Source organism: Hylaeus volcanicus, chromosome 3 (assembly GCF_026283585.1).
Source record: "Hylaeus volcanicus isolate JK05 chromosome 3, UHH_iyHylVolc1.0_haploid, whole genome shotgun sequence".
Taxonomy (NCBI): domain Eukaryota; kingdom Metazoa; phylum Arthropoda; class Insecta; order Hymenoptera; family Colletidae; genus Hylaeus; species Hylaeus volcanicus.
The window spans coordinates 12,874,195-12,898,437 of record NC_071978.1 but is presented as its reverse complement, the minus strand read 5'-3'; the positions used below and the strand labels follow the sequence as shown (position 1 = coordinate 12,898,437).

At 40.9% G+C, this 24,243-nt stretch overlaps 2 protein-coding genes across 5 annotated transcripts in view; one reads left to right on the top strand and one right to left on the bottom strand.

Moving 5' to 3' along the window:
- The first annotated feature begins 2,471 nt into the window (after window positions 1-2,471).
- The window catches only part of LOC128873503 (tudor domain-containing protein 15), a 232,036-nt gene continuing 210,264 nt past the window's right edge, over window positions 2,472-24,243 (top strand). Inside the window, exons 1-5 of one of the 2 annotated variants that reach the window (XM_054117118.1) lie at window positions 2,472-2,759; window positions 3,150-3,419; window positions 3,495-3,577; window positions 3,671-3,874; window positions 3,963-4,043. In XM_054117118.1, coding sequence (XP_053973093.1) covers window positions 2,648-2,759; window positions 3,150-3,419; window positions 3,495-3,577; window positions 3,671-3,874; window positions 3,963-4,043 — 750 coding nt within the window. In that variant the 5' untranslated portion in view covers window positions 2,472-2,647. The remainder of the gene's footprint in view (window positions 2,760-3,149; window positions 3,420-3,494; window positions 3,578-3,670; window positions 3,875-3,962; window positions 4,044-24,243) is intronic. The other variant, XM_054117117.1, reaches the window with a different exon arrangement.
- LOC128873507 (uncharacterized) overlaps window positions 4,056-24,243 on the bottom strand; it is an 85,273-nt gene continuing 65,085 nt past the window's right edge. For all 3 annotated transcript variants that reach the window (XM_054117128.1, XM_054117130.1, XM_054117131.1), the window contains exons 2-3: window positions 5,964-7,495; window positions 4,056-5,086 (exon numbers count right to left, since the gene is read on the bottom strand). In XM_054117128.1, the coding sequence (XP_053973103.1) occupies window positions 4,760-5,086; window positions 5,964-7,495 (1,859 nt within the window). In that variant the 3' untranslated portion in view covers window positions 4,056-4,759. The remainder of the gene's footprint in view (window positions 5,087-5,963; window positions 7,496-24,243) is intronic.

Genomic DNA, 24,243 nt, shown 5'->3' with positions numbered 1-24,243 from the left:
TGTTATATTCAACGTAGGAAATCACCGCCTACGCGAGAAGCCATTACTTTCCTTTGTTTCGCAGCTGTTGGGTAAATAATGCTAGCTTTAGTTCAATAAATAATAACCGTTGAGTAGATAAAACAAAATATTGCAATAGCTAATATTAGAGTATATATTCATATATATAGCGATTTTTCCTTGAAAAATAAAACGTAACGCCTAACGGTTTCGTTGTTATTATACAGAACGTCCTAGAGTTGGTGGTCAAAAATGTAGTTGCACGTAGGACTCGTCTAAATTCATAAAAAAATAAACGAACATCTTTATAGGCCAGGTATCTTCGAATTACGAAGAAAAATGTGACTTCATCGTAGCAGGTGACGCATTTCCTGGTAGTGATTCGTAAACGCTGAAGAATGGAAATAATATATATCCAAACAAGCAAAAAATTGTTGGTAAAGATTGGTCTATAATTCAGTAGTTTAAAAATAAGATATGCGTTGTAAGGCCGCTGCATCGAGTGTTCTCTTTCGTAGGAAACGCTGTGTCAGTTTTTCTCCTGGAGAAATAAGAAAAAACATAGCATTCTTGAGCGTGTGCGAACTTGAATGAGGAAGCGTGTCGAGGCACGCATCGAAATGGGCGAAAAACATTTTGAACACCTGCTGCGATGAAATACAATTTAACACGAAAACTGTTCATTTTTGTTAGATGAAAAACTATGAGGAATATATAATCCATATATAAATATATTCCATATAAATATTATATTATTGTACTAATAAGTAAACTTTTACAGCTTTAACAGAACTTGCAACGTGAACAGTTAACTGATTTTTCTGTTTTATCATTTCAAAGAGTGCATCTCTTTGAAAAGCAATGGTCACCTAGCCGTACTTACGAGAACGAAAAAAGTTTGAGAACCGCTAAGCTAAAAGATGCGATACATTTCCTATATAAACATTCAGGCTATAATCTGCTCAGCAGATTAGTTTTCTTGTCAGAAATAGATGGCCAGCTTGCTTTGCATCGAATGTATACAAATGCGACAAAGTTGTCGTCGAAGAGCTAACCTGTATCTACATTCCTGCGCGAATTCATACATAAACAACGTATCTACGACTTAATAACATCCTGCTCTCTTAATTTACGTTGTCGAAGGTATTCTTAGAATGCGTTCTTAGAAAAAAGGAAAACATTCGTCGATTCGACGCTACGCGCTGAGAAAGCAAAGTCGTTGTATGTACCAGTATAGTTGAAGTTATATTTACAATGTCGTGAGACTTGCATCTAGTCGGAACATGGCGAACGAGGTTGAAGATCTTCTTGCTCGCTGAAGCGATCGTGTTGGGTGGGATCATAACGGACCTTTGCTGCGACCGCGCCTAGAATCCAATGAATCCAACATAACTTCACCGCTTATCCACCTGTCTTTTTATGTTTTTGCCAAAATGTACGGTTCTCTGGATCGTAGCGACATCTGTCCTAAGAATTACAAAACTTTCTTAATCACGTGACCACACTTACCGGTCACGTGACTCGCCGGCGTCTGTTCGCTTTCAGCGGTCAAATAGTGTGCTTGATATCTTTTATAACTTTTGAGAGTTTTGAGACGTAAACACGCAAGGAACGGTTGCAGACAATCATCGATTACGTTCTGATATTTACTTTAAGAACTAGGTACGTCTCGTTACAATCATTTTTTACCATTCTTTGAGCATCAAATATTTTACTAGATTTTGCGCGGGAAGAAAGAGAAAGAAAGATTTGATTCTTTACGTATGAGTGAGAAGAACCTTCTTCTATACTGTACGTAATATGATATAAAAATGTGCCCTTCTTGGCGCGTTAATGAGTCTTTGCTATGAAAATTTTGTTAATCGATTAATGATCGTTGAAAGTTGCAATGCAATCGTATTTCACTAGTAATGTATGTATCTATGTCATAAAACGTGATATAATCTGTTTGAATTAATTACGTGCAAATACAAATACATAAAATGTTACCATAGTTGTAACTAAAGTAAACTAAAGTTTAGTAAAGTTGTATTTGAAGTACACGAAACAAAATCTTGCAGCCCGCCATTCTGATCAGGACCGTATTATTTAGGCTACAAAATATAGCGAGTTAAAGTTTGGAACAACGTGACAAATACCCTAAGAATCGGTAACATAGCTTTCAAAAACTATTGTTATAATCACAGTTAATAGCATATCAGTATATATATCGTAATTCGCATAGTTATTTCGCAAATATCCTTCTATCAAAACGATTCTGCCGCGGTCACGTGATCTTGTTTACCCGCCCTCCATCTTGAACAGGCAGAAGGTACAGTTACATTTTCTGTCCATTTAGATAAAGTGAATATTTTATTTATTTTTATATAATGGATATGTTGCCAGTATCTTCATATTACTTTGTGTACCTAGTAATTGGTTATGGAAATAGAACAATAATTTTTTAATAGTAAATTGTATTCGAAGAGCGCTGGTTATTGGCAACATCGCGTGCCAGCACTGGGGAACAATTCAAATGTGTGGTGCCAACATACTTCGTCTTCCGCATGGTCGTGCGTGGAGTATAAGATAGAAACTGTTCACTGTCTCGTAATAAAAAGTGTCTGAAATTTGTGTTAATAAAGTTTGTCAGCGTACATTGAACAAAATGTTCAATCAACGAGAGAACAATAAGTTCAACTCGTGCAATTACGTTTTTCCTCCGCAAAAGCTTCGCTACGTCTATTGCTTAGAATGCAAACACCAGTTTTTTCTACAAGGTAATTTTGTAATGCTTTTAATCATACGTTTACCGGTTTTTTTTTACCCAATTATTTGTTCAATACACGTGTTAATAATCAAATGATTGTTGACTTGTAACCTTTTGAAGCTTTGTTTAAGCTATTGTTTCATGAAACTTTCTTGTATTTTTGTTCCTGAGTATATTGCTGTTGCTAGTCTGTTAATGTATGAATTAAAAGCATCATTAGGTTATATACTTTCGAAATGCTACTTATATGAATTTAACTATGGTAGAGGTTAGAATAGCATACAGTTTGAGATAGTGGATATTGTTTATATATTTCTCTGCGTTTTTTGCATTGTTCTTCATGAATACTGTGCATCCTGGAAAAAACGTTTAAGAAATTCCCTTAATACGTTTGTTTCAGGATTTGTTCCTTTGAATGGGATAGTTCCTTTATTATTGAAATGTGGTCACGTCATATGTGATAAATGTGGAAGTAAAGGATTTAATAAACCTTGCCCTATATGTAAGACAGTTTTGCAAAGCAAAGATAATCAGAACCTTTTGTTACCTGTAAATATGTATGCCCTGGGTTTAATGGTTGTATCTCATAATCGACCAGTTGATTTAGATGATTCCAATATTTGTTTCTACAAGTCTGCTACTTCCAAGTTAAAGAAACAATCTGTACAAGGTCTGTATTTACTTGGAAATGTCTAAATATTTTAAATTAGAAAGAAGGTTTTAAGTAAATTATCTTTACCTTCAGGTTTGTGCCACGAATGTGGGTTTCATGCAACTGTAAGGTGTCCACAGTGTATCGCTCTTTATTGCCACAAATGCTACTTCAAGGTATATTTTTTATTGTAATCTGTCTGCTTTTATTGTTTTGGACCAATTATTACAGGTTATGGTAAGTAAATACGTACTTGTATATTTTGTCAGATTCATGGAAGAGCACTGCAAAGTCACACAAAAATCATATTATCGGAAGAAATGAATGAAAATTCTTTTACTATCCGAACTACATGCTCCGATCGTTGCGTAGAGCCATTAGGATATTACTGCGAAGACTGTGAAATAGCCGTGTGCTCGCATTGTATGCTGCGCTTACATACAAAACATAATTATGCGCCACTAATTAACAAGGTTTGTATATTAACCAATGTTTATTTAAAGATGTATCATGATGTTACGCAAGGAAAATAATGCATTCTTGTCTCTGTCTGTTTTTTAGAATAAGGAGTTGATTCCACAGTTTTATGAGGTGTCCGAACGCATTGCAGAGAACCTGCAGAGGATTCGTCAGGCACAAAAGGTAAGTTTTTTTTTGAGATTTTATCTTTATTATAAAAGAGGTTTTCGCATATACAGTAATTGGATATATATTACGAAAAGATAAATAAATAAATTTATTTAGTACTTGTAACAGTATTAAGTACAAGTACAGAATCGAAGGACTTATGTGTCGCAACATATAGTCATAAGAATCGTGAATTATTTCCTCAGAATCAGGAGAGTATTTAGGCTGTATATGTGATATCTTTAATAAAAAAGTAAGACCATTGGTCCGCGTAATGCATGTGTAAATGCACAAACTTTCTATAAGATAGTAGAGTACATTCTGTTATAAATAATTACACAGTACAAATATGACTAGAGGACAAGAAAATACTTATTGACATTATCAGTTATTTCATACTTGTTCGTTTCTGACATTCCTGACTGCTCTATATGTGTTCGAATAATTAGATTAGACGTCATAGATGTATACTCCAATGAAACAGGATAATTCGATTTTCTTTGACGCAGAGATCTCGTATCTAATTTCCCTTATAGTACGCTAAATATAAATCACACGAACCTACGATATAAGTATTGCACATTTTTAACTTTCACAAAAATTCATTCGACGAACGCAACCTATAATTATTTGTTGCAATATATAACAAATAATGGCAACAAGGCATGTATGACATGAGCTAGGCTTAAATTGGCCAAATTAGAATAATTTAACTACAAGCTATACATCGATTATTCGTCTTCCTTCCGCGTTTCTGCTTTTTCTTTGAGCATCTCTTGTTCCTCTTTCTTCAGCTTCTCCTTCAATTTCTTCTCCATCTCCTTGAACTTGATCTCCAAATACCGATCCACTTCCGGCCCGGTAAAATCCTCGGGGAACTTTGGCATTACTGGCAGAATGTACTTGTAAAGTCGTTCGTTCAATACGTATAATTGCGTCGTCGTTTCGCACTTGACGTTGAACCACCAATCGCACGTTAGGGCCACTTGACTAAATATGGTACCGTTTGGGCATAAGAACGACGACTTGCCACCGTTGAGGTCGCAGTAGTGCCATACCTGTGAAACGATATTAATATTATTACGAAATCACAAAAATAAGTATGGAATACAGGTAGTACTCGACTTACAACTTACTCGATTCACGAGACTATTCGCACGTACTATCGTGAGTAATAACAGATTTAGTTTGAAACGAGATTACTTATTTGAAGTAACGATACAAGTATACTTTGTAAGACTAATGTTCCATGGACCAGTATGTTCCGGATATAATTGGGCGGCGGAATAAAAGCATTAGCGAGATATAAACGTTTTCGGCGCGATAAGTGTTCAACCGTCGGTTTAGCGTAATGTCACGAATCGTGGTGTCGTTGTTAATGTGCGCGACTTTTGTTAATTCCCCCTCTATACCACATAGGTTAGTCCTTGATCAGTATGGTTTTGTTTCGGCGACGGTTGTGAACGTTAGCGAGCTATCTTGAACTATCACTGTATAAATTTTCCTACACAATAAAGTATGTTTACTAGGCCTGCAGAACACTCGGATGTTTCGAGTTGCTCGCGAGTCGAGTCGAGTTGAGACCCAGTTTTCGATCCGAGTCGAATACTCAGAAGAAACGAGCAGCTCGAAGGAACCGAGTAGCTCGGACAGAAGCGAGCTGCTCGAAAGAACCGAGAATCCGCCTCCTCCGAGGCGATCGCTTCTGTCCGAGCTACTCGATTCCTTCGAGCTGCTCGTTTCTTCCGAGTACTCGGAGTACTAGGACCGGCCATTCGAGCCGAGTAAAACTCGGCTCGCCTTTTCCGAGTACTCGAACAGCTCTAATCTTTACCCGCGAGTGCAGAGTCCGTATATTGCATATAAACCTACTTTATCCTGAACACAGTAGGTTCGCTAAGTCCAGGACCTCTAGATGAAAGGTTAAAAGTATACCTGGCACCCAGTGTCCGGGTCACCGAAGAATCCCTTGTAGCGTTGATCCTTGCAGCTGAAGTTCGTAAAAGGTATATTGGAGTAGGCTGGATAATCAACGTGAGCCTCTCCTCGAGTAGCGCCATGTTTAGTCTCGGTGTTAGTTTGCTGCGAGATTTTTTTTGGCTCCGTGTAGCTGGGAATTGAACTCTCCGTGGTAGGAGGCGACAAAGTATAGTGCTCCTGTTGCAGTACGTCGTCGCTCAGATCTTCCACGATCTCGTAAGAGTGCCCTGTGGAACTCTCGTCCACTTGCGTTCTCATTGTCGGCAGAAATACATCTTTCCCCTTCTCTGAGACATCCTGCACCACGGGGAGATAGTACTCTACCACTTTATTGTTATTCAGACCATCTGAGACGTAGCTCGGTGCAGCCAGCACCTTAGGTTTTATATCATCCTCGTACGACGTTGCTTTGTACCGTTCAGGGTCCTCGGTTAGGTAAAGGGGGTTGGGAGTCGCTTGGAATCGCGATTCCGTTATCACCTTCGGTCGTGTTTGGGGTCGTGCCTTGAAGTTTGTTACCTTCTGTCTCGGCGGAGGAGATACCAATGGTGGCAGCGGCGGTGGTCGCATCTCTAGCAATTCGTTCTTCGTGTTATGGAGGATGTTGAGTATCTCCACGAGCGTCTTCAAGCTGACGTCGATGTTGTCCTTGTTCAGCATCTCTGGCAAGCGTTCGCTCAGGTGAAGGCTCTCGATTATCTGATCGAGGTTCACGTTTGGATTCCGCAGTTGAGGGACCATGGGCGGTGGCTTCCCAGTGATAGATTCTAGCGCTGGTAGGCTAGAATGTCCTGAAGGTAGGATGTGTCTATGACCTTGGTAGTCTTTGATTGGATAATTGGTATTGCTGGTTGGTCTAGCGTTATAATCCAATACGTAATCGTCTCGAACGAGGCTTGGCTTGTTGGTCAATTGTTTCCTAGGAAAGTGATTCCTGCCGTTTGTCGTGTAAGGTCGTAATGGTCTCACGTTTGCGTAGTACCTGTTCTCCTTGGGTGCGACCTGACTGGTTGGCGTCGGCACGTCGGGATACATCGTCTTGCGATCTTGGTAGGTTTGGTACGACGGCGAGAGGTAATCATCGTAGCTAACTTTTGAATTGTACCTAACGGGCATAAAGTAGTCGTTGTCGCTCCCTAGACTGTGGGGATCGTACTGCACGGAAGGGACGAATTTTCTTTCCTGGCTTTGCACGTTCGTTCGGTGCGTACCTTTCCTGGGCACGTTGAGGAACCTGGCAGACAATTGTAGATTCTGCTTCGCCGAAGGACTGCTCTGAGTGTCCTTCGCGGTGCCCTGCTGTGTCGGAACTTGTTCGCCAACTATGTTGTTGACGACGTAGAACGTTAGGTAGGGTATCAGTCTCCTGTATCTCTCCTTGAACTCGTCTAGCCTTGTCTTCTCTAACGATTCGTCATCTTCCTCTTCGACTGCGAGTTTCGTTGAGTTCGTATCTGACGATGCTGCGCAGTTTCTTACAGACAACACTGTAACAGAAACGAAGTTGAATTAATTGTCTGTTTACTTATGTAAGGAAAATTCTTAAACATCAATCGTCACTATAACATTTACAATTATTGTATTAACGTGATTGTTTTCTTTCTTTTTTTCAAACGTAAAGTCGAAAAAATTGGACAAACGTTCGAAGGCTTAACAAATTTTTGTGCATCGTCTCTTGAATACTCGCAAAAAATCCTGTTTTCCGAGTAAATAAACTTGCAAAAGAATATTCCATGAACCGAACGGATGGCGAATCGATTAATCTCGATTTAGAGATCACCCCACGATTCAGGGTGACGCTGATACCTTCGGATACGGTCTGTATAAAATACGGCCGAATGGTTTAACGTGGATGCAGCGGCATTTGATAAATGTACCGCGAGTTCCTCTAAATTCAAGTGTTTTCGAGTGTCGCGTAACGGAGAGAGACAGGCGAGACCGCAGTAATCAACATCTAAATATTACGTCTCCCTCGTGGTCGTAAGGGAAAACCAGTAGAACGCCCTCACGTTTCCTAATCGGCCTTTTAAAACTTCACCAGCGTGCATCGTTATCCCTGCAGTTTCCTTTCCCCCTTTCGATGTTAAATCGTTCCCTTCCGCCTGGATATTCACGAATTTTTAGGGTGTTAATTACAGTATTTTTAGTGGAGCCTTAAAGGGACCTACAGAGACAATAAATTTTAATGCGAGAGTATTAATTCTAATGTGCAATTAGAGACAGGATTCTTAGGGACCTCAGAGCCACCATTTAAGAAACTTCTTGAGAGACATCTTCTCGCATAGCTCCTACATTTTCCAAGCTTATCGCCGAACCGCCCAGTCGTAAAGTCTAGTAACTAAATTACTCTGTAATATAAATATTACACCTTCCTCCTAGAACTGAAGGTGCTATTGCTTCCTTATAGCGCGTGAAATACGTTTCCTAATCGGCCTTTTGAAAAATCACGGGCGTGCATCGTTATCCCTCTTCCTTCCCCCCTTCTCGATCTCAATCTGTTCCCTCTTGCCCGGATACGTGCGAAGTAATGCGTGCGCTGCACTCCCGGTCGGATGAAATTAAATTAGAAGGAAAATATTCGGATAGCCGTCCGGTGCTTTTGCACGTGCGCCGAGATACCAAGAATAAAGGCACCCTGCGGATGTGTATGTACGCACACGTGTCACAAGCCTCGCACGTATGCATGCACTCGTGCAGGATATATTCGCTCTGGCACGTTCGAGTGCTGCAACCACTAAAAACGTACCAATCCTCCGACTCTGCTACCCTCCAGCTTCAACCCCTCAACCCTACGCGACAACCTTTCCCCGTTATTCTCGTCTTCCTCGATCGTGCAGGACGGCTCAATCTTCCCGACGACTCTAGACGAAACGTCGCTCGGCTCTATCGAATTTACTTCGATCGACTCCACGGCGCTAATTATACCGTGTTTAGCGAGCGACGTTTTCTTTTCATCAGAGTTCTTTCGCCATGCTCCGCTCGTACAATTATATTAGTTGGAATTATTTCTTATCGGATCAGTGCCCGTGGATGTTCATTTGCGAATAATCGCGGAGTTTCTAATTTCTGTTTAACGAGCTTTCCAGGTATATCGAATTTTGGGTAGTAGGTCGCTTCTAATTGGGGGTGTTGACTTCCTTGCGATAGCTGTTAATTGTGGAAATCGTGGCATATGATTTATTTATAGTATTGGCTTATCCAGAAAGTTCGTACCAAATTTTAAGAAAAATTCAAAGGCATGTTTGAATTTTCATATGTATTTATTGAATTTATTGGGTATTCGAAAAAGTTCGTGGCGTTTCTCAACCACTTGCATGATTTCATCTCATCGTTCTGTGATTGGTCGACCACAGCGTGATGCATCTTTGACATCAGAATTTTGATAGAGCATTTTGTCCGTAAACATCACAAATTTGTTCACAAGTATGCGTAGCATTGATATTGTAGAATGTAGCGAATTTTCTCATTATTTATCTCCATGTTCAAGACGTTGTTACTGTTAAATCTGTAACTTTTCAAATGACATCTAGTATGTCCCAATAGGTTACGTGTAAACAATGATATACGATGTTAAATCCATCTAGCGACAAAACGCCACGAACTTTTTGAAATGCCCATTACAAGTACTATTTTGTCCCTTTGTTGCTTTGTGGAACAAAATCCCTTTTGAGGGATGTACACATATTACTTGTTTTCAACTATTCCGATATATTCAGATCCATACCACTTAACAAAAGTCGGCATGGACTTTCCAGACAAACCAATATTTCAATCAGAGGTAGCTAAGGTACAGAGAATATTTTTATACGGGGATTATTTTGTACGGAAATGTCAGAATCGTACCGAAATTGAGTAACACACCGTACAGGAGATTACAATAATTCCGTGTAATCTCCAATAATCCTTTGCTTTCGTACCCCAGGCAGTGAACGGACGCGCATAGATAATTCACACTATCGAAATAGAAAATCGACGCATAATCCCGAAGGGTTGGTTTACTGGTCAACCTCGAGTAAGCAGTTGCTCCGTTTAACCCGCGACAAGTTTGCTAATATTCAAGTGTAAAAAAAGACACGACGAATTTCCAGCTTTATCGTGTTCATCATATTTCTATAAATATGAGAGTGGAGAGTGGTTATGAAATTAATTATAAGGGTGTTTAGAAATTGTACGATGGCAGGGTGGGGTAATAAATTACTCATATTAAGCCATTTGGTAGCCATCCTACCGTAAAGCGTTTATAATACATATAACATTGTATATTATCATAAACATGCTGGCGTCCTGGCCAATGGTCCGATGTTATTAATTTATTCGCGAGGGATTATGTTCGCCATTCGTTATCAACTCGCATTAAGGGTCCAAAAGAAACGTGTTATTTTGTTCGCTCGAGTTTGGCGCCAGTATACGCATACTGAGGATATCGAGATTGGTAGAAGTTGAGTCTCTTATTATGGGTATCTAAATTCTTCTTCATTTAGAAAAGAATTATTCTCATGAATTAAAACTCGTGAATTTGTCGAACACGTTCCGATGCATTTAGTTAAATTTAGATATTTACGAAACACACCCGGATGTATTCTGTTCTCGAATTGGCCCTCGAAAAGGGCAGCTGAAAAGGGGATTTACTTTTTTGGAATTTTCGAAGCGTTTCGCCTTCGTCTGTTTCGATTCGTCAGAGTTCGTTATGCGGCGACACGAGGGAAACGTGTGGGCGGATATATAAACCCCCGTCGCCTCGCTAGACTCGCCATGAATTTTTATAAACCGATTATTTAGTGGCGATGTAACAAAGTGCGGAGCCTGCATCGCTCGAGAGAAAGCTCGACGGTATCCGAGCGTAGCACATCAAAGGGACGAGCGCGCCGGTCGTATCTCCACTGCACACAGATATACACCGTCCCCGACCTGGAAATCCAATTCGATTCTGCATGAAATGAGTCTGGAAACTCTTCGTGTAGCGCGGGGCCGCTTTATTAATCCCGTCAGTACGGAACGTGATTGAAAAATCCGCAAAGCGCGTGTGCCGCGATCTCTAAGAGGTTCTCGCCCTGGAAATTTACAAAGCGCCGGGAGAATGTCTACATCTGCATAAAGATGTGGACGATCCTTCGGGGCTAACTGGACCCGACCTCTCTCTCGCTTTTGCTCTTCCCTTTCGCGGAAATTTGATCCCAAACGGGCGAGCCAAGGTGGCATTTAGACCTGGCTCGCCACATCAACCGCTGGAAACGATGCGTTCCCGTGAAACGTCGATTCGCTTACTTTTTGAGAAATGTTTCGCTCATTGGCGTCGACAGTCAGCTCGATAAATTGTCAGAGCAGTTATCTGCGCAATGGAAGTTTCATTATTCGAGTATTCATTGCCATCGGTTGCCGAGAAATGGTCAGGAGAGTTATGGATGCTTTAGGTAGGCTTTTCATTATTGGAATATTGTTTATCCGAGAGGTGATTTGTACAGGCTAATTTGAATTTCATTTGGGTTAGGTAGCGACAGCTGTCTGGAAGATAAGAGCAGGTAGGTTTGGAAAAGCCTGAATTCATTGGCATCACTGGTCGAATCGGTCCGACCAATTATCCGTGACAAACTCAGAAGCAATTACGTAGTAGCAATGAAGTAGTTAGAGTAGAATCTCTGTTATCCAAAGACACAAGTAAAACAGCTTTTGATTCGTTGTCTATGCAATAAAAATTAGAATTTAATCAAGCCTCGCGTGGACCTAGCGAAGTTTCACCCGAACAATTTTTTCCTTAAACGTTACGAATGAACCGCCACCTAGAATCATACTCCATTCTTCGGATAACGCAGCATACTTCGGTCATTGGTTTAACAGAGTTAAAAATTCCTATTCAGAGATTTATGATACTCGCCCGAAACTACTTCCCGTTGAGTTTCATTCGTTTCGTCCAATCTTCTCTTATTTGATTATCGCACTTTGCCTCGCTTCCCTACGACTGTTTTTTCCTCTGTGTCCCGTTTTACACTGAATTGTATTCCGCGGTGCACAGTCGATCGTAATATTCCACGCAAAGGCAGACGGTAATCCTTCACTCTTTAAGAAACTTTCGTTTCCGCGGCGAGAAATGAGAAACGGCTTTATTTCGTCGGTCGGGTATTGCTTTTTCGCGTGGCCCTTCGATCCCCCCTCTTTCCGCGATAAATAAACCAGCGGTCGCAGTAATTTTATCCCCCTCCCCCCTCTCGCGCGATTGCAAATATCGACGTTACCTGTACCGGTGCGCTTGTGATATCAATCGTCCGTGGCAGCTCTCTCTTTTGTGCCCACTGTTTTGAATTACGACTGTAAAGACACTTTTCATGTATTACGTGCTTCGAGTGTTTTTGTTGCGGCGTCGAATCGCGGGCGAGACAATGGACGCAAGGTTTTGTTTTCGAACGCGAATGTTTCCTATGAATCATGGTCGATCGCTTCAGGGTCGTTGGACGCTTGCTAAATAGATATAAATTGACGTTTGTAGTTATTAACCCTTTGCACTCGAGGCCTTTTTTCTGCTATCTGCCAGCAACTCGAGATGTTTCTTAGCATTCTATTGCTATGAATTCTAAGCTATCTAGGTTTCAGAATAAGGTCACCTTTGCCTCGCCGACAATTATTTTATCGACACTTTGAGCTCCAAAGAAATTAAACCTAAAGAAACATTAGGTATTGTAGATTTGCTGCGTGAAACCTAATGGAGACTGAGAGTCACCTCTCGAGTGCAAAGGGTTAATTCTCTACTCTACTCTCTTCTCTTCTCTACTCCTGGCAAAGCCTTTCAAAAAAGACTTCCTTTAAAAAGTGAGCAGGTGCCGAAGTCTTCTTCTGGGGCTCCAACGAGTGCTCCATTTTTCAAAGTTCATGTATTCTCTCTAATGCAATTTTTTTCCCCCGAAAGAAGAGGGTATTTGATAACGTGTGACTTATTCGCGGCAAGTTTAATTAGTCTCCGTCGCAGCGGAAGAGTGAAACCGTTGATACCAAGGCGAGAGAGCTTCTGAATTCCGTTCGCGTCTACTTCGTAGTTGTCTCGCAATGAAACTCCGTGTTCGTCACGCTTCCAAGTCACGTGCGTTCGAAATAACGTAATCCGGGATACCAATAGCCGCCAATTAATATTCCGTATCGAGATACCGATGAATCGGCACGACATTCTGCCGGACACGTCGAGTTTTCGTGTCGCCCCGCTACGATATGTTGCACAACGCAGAAATCCAGTTGCAATTTGCGGTGGATCGTACGTATATTGTAATGGAAACAAAACAGACACAGATGGTAATCAGTCCATGGCGAATCAAGGGTGCCACTCGATATCGATAATTGTTACTTTCATCGGAATGGCCAATCAGTCGACGGGACATTAATTCACACTTCCCGCGAGTCTTCTCCGTTTGGTACGTAACGTGAAAGGAAATTGATTTTTATTGCCTTCGGTCGAGTCGTTTGGCTAAGTACTTTTTTCACCCTCTTATCGGGGATTGGGTGGCTCTTCACCCTTGTGGGCGCATAAACAACGAATGGGGGTGGTCAGTGTCGAGCAGAATGAGAGTTGTATCAAACAGGGGTTACAAGAATCCTTCATCCTTAGAGCACTACCACATATTAGTTTACGAAGCTTACATTTTCGTAACTGCATGACGAGTAATACTCACAGTACTGTGAGATACTAAATTGATCGTAACTATACTATCCCATAAGTATTCGCACCGTCTATGTATATCGAAGAAATCTGTCTAAATTAAATACTAGGTTTTATGTTTCCAAATAAATTTTTCTTTATGAATATGTACGTGAATAAACTACATACGTATATATTATAACGAAAAATTTATTTGGACATATTAAACGTATAATTTGAAAGGGTACAAATACTTACGTCTAGACTGCGGATATTTATACATTTATGGGAAATTTGAATGTGCAAGAAACTACAAAATGCAAACAGTATACAGGAATATAAAGATTGAAAGTAAAGTTCATGTTATAATATTTGCAGAATAAAATAAATTCCCATTTAGGTTCAATTTTTGTAGGCACGTTTGCGAAGATTTTATTTTGCATAAAGATCCGCAGTCTACTTATGACTGTATATATATTTTCAAGAAATTGAAAGAGATATAGGAGCACCCAGCTCTATATTTTTCGATACGATTGATAAAAGTACCCGTTGCGAATCGACGAGTGAGAGACGCGGACGTATAACGACCCTTTCGCTTTCGTATCGCGTGCATGTAATTAGCTTCGTTACGCGCGCACACGCCCGCATGGAACAGCGTATTTTCGCTTTTCTTTCGATTCGCTGGTACGCATCAGCATCAAGATGAGAGAATGCACGTTATAATTACGCGTTATAAAAGCCCTCCATTTAAAATTTTCGATTCGGTATCGAAAAAGGCGGGCGGAACGAGCGGTAAAGCGATTATCCAGGTAAATGAGATTTTAATGATGATCGTTTTTGAAATGTACGCGTTGAGGGTCGTCGTGTTACTTAATCGTTGTTTTTTCCGATTTTTTTTCGTCTCTTTTTTTTATTTATTGATAGCGTGTCACGCGAGAGATTCTCACTTCGCGTCGTTTCCACGTGTGACATTAATTACCATGAATCGACACTAAACGTGCAATTAAATTCGATGTTAACAGGATTGATAAATTGCACGATGTGTGGAATATGCGCAAGGATGTAGATCAATTTATTTTATACGCTACAGTAATGTTTCTCGTAATGAACCTGGTGTCATTTATCGTATAATTAACGTGTATTATTCGACTATGCGAATTTCCTGTGCGTTAATTCAACGTTTTAGATTGCGAATGTCTTAGGGCGTAAAGAAAAATTACCTAAAATTCATTTATTAAATGAATATTAAACTCAATCGGTATTGAACAAAATAAAAGAGCAAATTTATTACTCTTTTTATTTATTGGACGATAATTTCTATTTGGAAACACGCAATATTCTCAGATTATACTTTCACGTTATAATCCACGGTTGAAGCTGTGTGTCCTTGTTGACCGAGTTGGGAATATTAATACCGAATTGAAATTAGTTTTATTGCAGAGCTATTCGCGTTTTGTAGTGCTGAACACGAAACATTTCGCTCCGGTTAAAACTTTATTAAGCGTTATAGTGCTATTTCTGTTTGTTTACGTGAAATTGATTCCGATGATAATGAACGCTTTAGAATGCATAGTCGAGCACTGAGCGTTTTTATAGAATGAAATATTCATGCATTGTTTACGTTAGAAATTTCGGATTACGTCTGTACAGCTTTGAACAAATCGATTTTTGGCTTGCATGTTTCTTGTAATTTACAGTTTCATACACCCTCGCGACTTTGCTCAAATCATCAAGATTCTGCAGTGCTATTGCACAATTATAATAATATCCATCGCCTTTCGCATTACTATCAGATTTAATACATCCTTGCTGATAGCAAATCCAACAAATATTGCACGCGGGCTTCCACACAGGGTGTTTCGTTATTAATAGACGCAACTTAAAGGGTGAATTCAGTGTACTAAAATAAAAAAAGGGGGTTCACGTAAATATGGGCTCGTAGCTGCTTGCATGTGGTTATTTACAATCACAGTCCCGCGCTCCATCGTTTTCGTACATTTTGTTTAAAATAGAAAAAGCGTAGACACGCGTTACGTGAAAATTTTACAGCGTTTAGAAAGTTTTCACCCTTTGTGTACTTTATTAAAAGAGGGAAACGCGTTTTATTAAAAGAAAACAAGCGAAGGCATTAATTTCAGAGCTTGGCATACAAGTTCTTCCATGCATGATGTTCGCAATTTATTTATTATACCTGAACTTAAAGTTCAAATATAGGTAACTCCCTTTTACACACATTTCGGGGGAAATATAGCCCGATAAAGTGCGAAATAACCCTTCTCCACGAGAATCCCTCACGCTTGGCCACTCTTTCTTTTCATCAAAACCGGCATGGAGAACCTATGCGGACGTTCCTCGCGAGGGGTGGGCTCCCGGTGGCCAGAAAAGCGACTCTGTATCGCGCGTTATGCACATCATTTAATTAAAGCCGGAGAACGAGCCACGTAACGACACTCGTTTCACTAGCAAGTTGCGAGGCATCGTCGTATTTAGGTCTCGAGGGGTCGACGGGTGTGTGGATTGCCGTGCGATTCGGTGGGGGGTTGCCAACGACGGTGGATGCCACCACCCCCGCAAACCAACCCCGCGTGTACTGTGTTGCGCAGCTTGTAACTGAAACTGGACCTCAAGGGGATACAAAGCTGTGAAATTAGACGAAACAAGAACGGTTCTCGTGTAAGTTTCTCGCGGAACTTCCGTGCATTACTATCGGAATACTCGGTAGGAGATGTTCTCGGGATTTAGTCGAATTCGGCAATGATCATTGGCTACAAGCGTCTGGGATCGGTTAATCCTCCTGGTGCACCGAAGAAAGTTCTCTGCTGACAGTTCGCGCACTGCTTTTTACTTCGTATACGTGCTCGGGACGGAATCGCACGCTTTGATTAATTAACACTTTATTTACCGGGAATTTATAGGCTTTTTAATTGCAGTGTTTAGCTATTCGAATTTATTTACTGTGTTGATGCTTGTCTACTTACAATGATCAGTGTTTGGAAACAGACTTGGCTTTCAATGTACCCAGTAACAGTATGGAGGAATTATTGTCAGCCTAGATTGGCATATGCTTCCGTAGAAAATTCTTTTTTTAATTAAAGACTGTTTCTAAATAGTCCGGTAGATAAAGTGTTAATACAAAACCAGATATATGTTCGACGAATTACATGCGAATTTAGCTCGAAGAAATGGGAGCGATAGAATTAATTAACTCGTACAAAATTTCTGCTCGATAAATAATCTCTCGTTTGAAAGATAACGTAAAATACTAAAGCAAACAGGACCAAAACCAATAACACAGCTTCATATTCCAAGGTAACGTTGCAAAAGCACAGAAGAAGTACGCAAAGTCTCCTAGGGGAGCAACAGCTCGAGACGGGGGTTTGTTAACACCGCGGGTACGAATTTCGATCCCTAGATTCTCGCTGCACTTGTAACCGGTTGGGCTGAGCGTCCATTCTTTGGACGGGCTCGATCCTCGAGGGGAATACGGAATTTCGCTCGATCGATTGATTCCACTCGATTGTGCTGTCGGACAATACAGTCTCGATTAAGCAACGAAAAGCCAAGCGAACGAAAATTAATACAACATAGCGGACGCGCGTGGCTCAATAGTGTGCACGGATGTGTGTTTTCACCCTCTCTCCTCCTTTGGCGTTGGGTAGCATTATGCGTGCCCCTGTTGCCCGCGTTAATCTGACTGTTCCGCGCACGGAACGCGGGACAGAAGAATATGTATTTTAAAAATCTCGACGTGTCTTGGTCGACCTCTGGCTGATTTTTGTGGTCACAATCGAGGATTAATTGATCCTGGGAAGAATTGTGTGGAAAGAGGGTTGGTCCCCATGACCAAGCAAACCAGTGGCACCACTAGTTTGTCTGCTCGCCGTGCGCTGGGATTATTCTGGGGTCTAGTTTTAAATTAAAGAGTAACGAATCTCTCTTAAGCTGGCACGACCAAATCAGCTGAATCATATCGGACTTAGTGGAATATTTAATACTTATTTTGTATTCATTTGTACCACCAACAATAATTTTGTACCTTGCTAGCTTAATATTAAGCTAGCAGGACCACACATCAAAATTAATAAAAATGAAAAAAATTAAAGTGGATACATTTAGTGCTGAATTTGTACTAATTTTTACCACCAAATGAAATTTTGTACCTCGTACCGTATTCGAAAAAATCGTGACGCCGCTAGCTTAATATTAAGCTAGTGGCTGAAAATGTTAAAAATTAATATAAATGAAAAAATCAAAGCGGATACATTTAGTAATGAATTTGTACTAATTTGTACCACCAAAAGAAATTTTGTACCTGTTACTGTTTTCAAGAAAATCGTAATATTAATATTAACCTAGCAGCGCCACGATTTTTTCGTAAACAGTAACCGGTACAAAATTTCTTTTGGTGGTAAAAATTAGTACAAATTCAGCACTAAATGTATCCACTTTAATTTTTTCATTGTTATTAATTTTAGTGTATGGTCTTGCTAGCTTAATATTAAGCTAGCACGATTTTTCCGAAAACGGCACGAGGTACAAAATTATTGTTGGTGGTACAAATTAGTACAAAAAACAGCTCGAGTGCAAAGGGTTAACCCATTTACATCATAAGCGCATATATGCGCCCATTTTGTCTGGCCACTATCGCCAGAGCGCACATATCCGCTCCACTAAACACGGGTGGAGTTGACGGAGGTAATCAACTTCTCAGCAAATTTCACACTATGCGACGTTATCAAAAGGTGTATAAAAAGGAGTTTTTTTAATTGTCTCGACATGGTTCTTTTGAATAGTTATGTTGTTTTCAAAACTATTTGAGCATTTCACGTTTGCAAGCAAAAATTAGCGGAAGAAATACTTGAAGATAATATACCAAAAATATAGACACCACAAACAAAAAGAAAATTTACACCATATCCATCATTACCACGGACATTTACCGGTCAACAGTTTGTGCAGTTTGTATATCAGAAAAAAAAGAAAAGATACATTTTATCAATGTGTTATCATTTCAACTCTTATCATGTTGTGCAAAATAATTAGATTCCGTTTCTTTTATTATTATTAATCTATAATGAAAAAAAATTCTTTATTTATGCAATATTGTTTTTATTTTGCATATTTCGAAACATTTTCATTTAAATACAATGAAAACAAATTTGGCGATAAGAACGTATTTTCCACTTTTCCGTGTGATGGACATGGATTAATAACGTTTCTCAACAAATTTCCAAACTTCTATAAAAGGTCCACAAAATGATTCCACTCGAAGGAGTGCCTCCGTTTAGGAAAAAATCGTGTTTGAAAGTTCTTTCGTCGTTTGCAGGATGTTTCATGCATGGGTGAGGTCGGTCAATTAGGCAGGCCAAATCAGATCATGCGGATAGCGATTAAATAGAGCCACCAATAGAACATTCTATCGAAATCGCGGCCAATAAACGCTTGCGTACGAATAGTTTCGGTGGAAAATGTGCATGCGTTCAAATGTCAATAAATGATCGATCCGTTTGGATTGTAGTAGATCGCAATAGGCTGCATATTCGCATAGCGGCGATACCGCTGTTAATAACAGTCGCCAACAACGTTGCTTTCTCCTCTGTTTGTTGACAACACAATCGCTATCACGGTTTCGACTTTAAATCATAGCGTAGTAGATTACCTGGAGAAAATGTATTCTTCGACGATGTGAAATCAGGCATTGTTTAGGAATATTTATCAACACTACCACCGAGTTCATTTCGTAAAACTTTCCCTTAATAGCTGCTCCCAATTTTCTCATAATTTATAGTTTCGAGTACTTTCCCAGTGTTTGAGTGTTATCTTTGTTCAATGTCGACATTAGAATAACCGAAAGAAATAATTTCCGTTCCGAATGATGAAAAATTCATGTCCGTTTTATTCGAGTAGGCAATCGAGTCGTGAATTTTATGGTTAATTACGTATCGCGGTGCATCGATGGGAAATTAAACGTTTCCCGTGGTTTTGTTGGTTAGAAAAATCAACGACTCGTAGGATCGTTCGCATCTAGCGAAACACATAATCGCGGCACGAATGCGTCCGCTATTATTTGAATTTTCAGCCGACTCGTTCATTTGGTCGAATAATTTCAACTATTCGGTCCAGGTATTCCGTAAATTTAAATCGATCCCATACAGGCAATCTTATTGGCTCGCAGGGGAACATTGGTAATATAAAATTAGCGATGAAACGCTTTGATAATTGGGTATTAAAATCTTGTGATAACTGCACTTTGTGCGTCGCGTTGCCGCTGTGTATCATTCCTTTGAAAATGTTTATTCATTTCATCGAATGGTACCAACAGAGAAAGACTTGTTATTATTATTCGTTATTGGTTAATTCCCATTTACAATATTTGTATTTATAGTATTCCTGCAGTTGACACCAGGAAGGGGAATAAATAAATTTTAAAAGAATTCAGCGTCCAAATAAAACAAGGTTTGCTCAAACGTCCTATAAAGGTCCAGGGTATTTCATCGTGCGAGTTATCCTCCTCTTCTCTGTCCAGCGCAAAAACACTGAAAGTGCAGTTTTTAGGGACAATCACTTAAAATAAGTAATACCCGTTTAATTAGCCTCGGCCAGCGCAGGCTCGCAAGGACCAAATTAAATTTACGTCCAAGCTCGTATAAATCATATTAAGCCTCGTCATTTTCCATTCCGTCGATTATTTCCCATTTGTATCCACCCGTTCCTCGAACCCTTCCCGATCGTATCGTCCTGAAAGCTTCTAGCAGTTCGTCTATCCTTTGACCGTGAAACCCTTTGCTTCCACGATTGCTTTGAGAGCTATTTCCGTGTCGCGTTCGCTCGAGCATTCACGCCTTTCGCAACGATCACGGTAGATGCAGCTTCATCATTCGGAAAAAAATAAAAACTGCAAACTTGTCCATGAAAGTAAAATCGATCCTTCGGCCACAGCTCGCAACTTGCTTCAGAATAACCTACCGAAGAATTCGTTCGCCTCTGTTTCGATACATATTTACGAAAAACCCCGAATTTCTGTTCTTCAGTCCCTCAGAAAAAAAGTTTGTCAACCCCTGGTCGATAACGACGCCCCCAGCACATCCTTTCCCATCTCTCGCCGCTCGACGAATACGAAGTGCTCACAGTCGGCCAACGAACGCGTAATGAGCATTTATTCTCAGCAGTTGCTCGTATTCGATGTGTTTGATAATAGTTGCGTTACGCTGAGGTGGAACGAGTCACGGAGGCCGAGGGAGGTGTCCACGTTTACGGATGTACACGCGAGTCGTGTGTCAACGTTTCGCGCGAAACTTCTTACACTGGAACGAGCAGTTTGCCGGCTTGTCCTGGTGGGACAGCCTAATACCGTCTTCTGGGCGTTGAAATTACAAACGCCGCGACGTCTTGTCCCCTCTCGTTACGATCTTCGCGACCAGTTTGGAGAGGCGACGGAATTCGAACTTGGCGAGGCGCGCGTCTCGCGTTACAAATAACGAAAGTATTCTCCGTTGGCTTTCCAGGCCAGAGTTCGGGACTGCTCCACGAGTTTTACATGGTAATTCGTTCAAGTAGGACGAACGAACGCCCAGGAGCACCGCCCTGACGCTCGCAAAGAGGCGTAAAGGGAGACGTTGATTTGTTTTGCAAAAAAGTGTTGCGTTGAATAGTAACAAGTTTCGACTTTTTCAAAGTCGTGGAAATCACGTTTACACAATGTTTAATCAACGAGGAAACAGGCGACTCGGGTCCCTCGACTTTTCGAGAGGCTTTTGTAAGTTTGAATTATCGCGGATTGATGCTCAGGTAAAAATTGAACTGTATGCCGCGAGTATGCTCGCAAACAAATGCTCGTGGAGCCCTGATCAAACCGCGAGAGGGTTAAGCACACGTTGAATCGCTATAGCGTACAGGAAATTAATATACCCACACCTGGCAATATTACGGATCGGTGTATTTACGCCGCAGCAACATAATACCGCGAAGTAACAATGCCTGGTGATCAAATGGCGAATCGATGAATTAGGTGTGGCTGGTGGTAATGACGAAAGTGGTTTAAATTCGTCAAAACAAAAAGGGCTGTACTTCCGAAAGGCACCGGTGGCCGATCGAGATGGAACTTGGTGGGTATTAAGAGGGATACGAAAGGACCCGAAATATAAAATTTTAGCTTCGGCAATTTATGCGTTTAGAAGATACAGGTTCTCAATTATAAATTCGTCATAATAAATTTTTGGTGCTTTGGTTGCTATATTCAGCAACAATGACAGAATGCCTGAGAGTATGTGTATTATTATATATATTATATAATATTGTGTATCACGAGTGAAGGTATGGTGTGATCGGTTTATGTTTTTTCCGTTGGAAATGCGATGCTTAGGGAAACGTGAGAGAGTTCCAGTCGTATCGTGGTGCGTGCGTTACTATTTACTCGATCTTTCCCCCCAAAATAATAGACGACTTACTATTTAAACAAATTTATAAAACAATATGACCAATCGCACACGGCGCAACCGAACCAGATTCAAACCACTCTGACACTAGTTGCATGTAACCGTGGATACAATTCTTCAGTAGGTAAAAACAAAGAGCGCAAACGGTTTGCAACATTAATTTCAAATCGGTTGCGCCGTGTGCGATTGGCCTACGATGACATGTCCGAGGCAAACGATCACAGTAAATGAGCAGCCTTCTCTAAAGTATCTGTATCTTTTAAACGGGTGAATTCCCGAAACTAAAATTTTATATTTGGTGTCCTTCCACACTTTTCATAAAATCCCCCAAATTTCGCCCATATCAATTAGCCACCGATGTCTTTCGGAATAATATTCAAAAGAAGATAGATTCTCCATGCAATTTCAACAGTGAAATCGATAAGATTTCTTTGCGATCGAGGTTGAACCAAAGATAAATCGACCCCGTACACGATTTCCACGGACGAATGGCTGAAACGCCCCCAAATTGCGCGTTCGTAAAACGCAGCTTAGGTTGCGAGCAATTGAGCAAAGCGACGCGGGGTACAAGGTTGGAACGTGTCTGGGTTCAGGGCGGAAAATTCGAAACGACAGGCTCCGGGCGCTCGAGTGCGAATCGCTGTGGCTTTGCCGCGATTCATCGTAACGAGAGTAAGTGCGCGGCAGTAATTGCACTCGAGGCGCGGAACACTGTCAAGGATGCGTTTAATCACGCCAGTCAGTATCCTCAATAAGTAACGAGCATACGCAATGCACGCGCAGCCCCGCCGAGCCTCGACGACCGAAGAATCGCCGTATTTTCGCGGGAATTACGCAACCCCTTTCAACCCTTGCGATTCAATTCGGCTTTTCACATTTTAACACTTTCAGTGGCAGGCGTTCTCGTGGAAATACTTATGCTGCGAAAATTTTATTCTTATACAATTGGGAACTGTATAATCTAACATTCGAGTTAGTATTTAGTATTTAGTTTCTATCCAGACTTGTTTTTGTTTAACGCACGATCTTCAGAATTAATTTTTAAATTCCTTAGTGAAAATCCCTATCACCAGGCGATTGGCAATGAACGAATTAAACACAAGTAAGTTTTACCTCTTTCTAACACGAGTGTAGATTTATCATTCGAATAAAAGCTAGCCCACGGTTTTCGTTTCTCGAAATATCTGTAGAAGTTTCGGAAACGTGACCAGCTATAGGCGGACCTACGTGTAAGTCGCTTGATCCCATCGCTGCGTACATCGTAGGCGGAACGAAGTTCTCGTAATAACAACAGAGAGGCGACGACTAATGTGCTTAGCGTAATACTCCTACCGGAGATTTCAAGCGTGGAGAGGAGGTCGTAGGCGTCGCGAGGCGCATCGAAAGAGCACGTAAGAGAGACCGAGCGGTTCGATGGAGAGAGACGGGACGCAGGTACAATCCACCCACGACTACGAATTAATAATCGATGAGTGCACGCGGCTACACCTGCACACCGATGTGTTCCAACCACGAGCGTTCGAAGTTGAAGAGGGCGTACGCTCGCACACTGTGTGCACGCGCTTATCCCTTGAACTAAGTTAGTCGATTCCCTATGGTCACTTGCCTATATCGGAGTTTCGACTGGTCGAGGCCACAGCTGAGCTTGTGCTACTCGGTATTGCAGAGAAAGCGTGTTTGGGAGGCTGTTTATCGCGGACATCCCCTTGAAACAGGCTAGATTAACGCTAACGAGTGATTTTTCACGCGTAAAGTTTTGTAAAGGCGCTAATCTTGATTTACAGTGAAGTCACCACTTTGCTCAAGATTATATCACTCGAATATTAGAATAAAAAAGGTGCGTTCTACTCTTATCGTATACTTCTCCAGGGAGAATCACTCTTCGTATCCATTTACGATTGGTTTTCGACTAAATCCCAGCACTGTGGATTAAGAATGCATCTCCCACTGTTGTCTCGCTTTTGGAGCTCGTCCACGACTCGATCCACGATCGAGAAAGAATAAAGTATTGTTTATCCGTAAGAAAGGCAACGTAGCTACGGAAACAATAAGCGATCCGCAAGAATAGAGGTTGAACAGCGACTAACCCTCCTTCTCCAAGGAGGTCTTGGGTCGTATCCGTGAAAGCGGACATTTGTTTTTCGTCATAAAACGCCCGTGCGGAGTGGAAGAAAAGGCAACC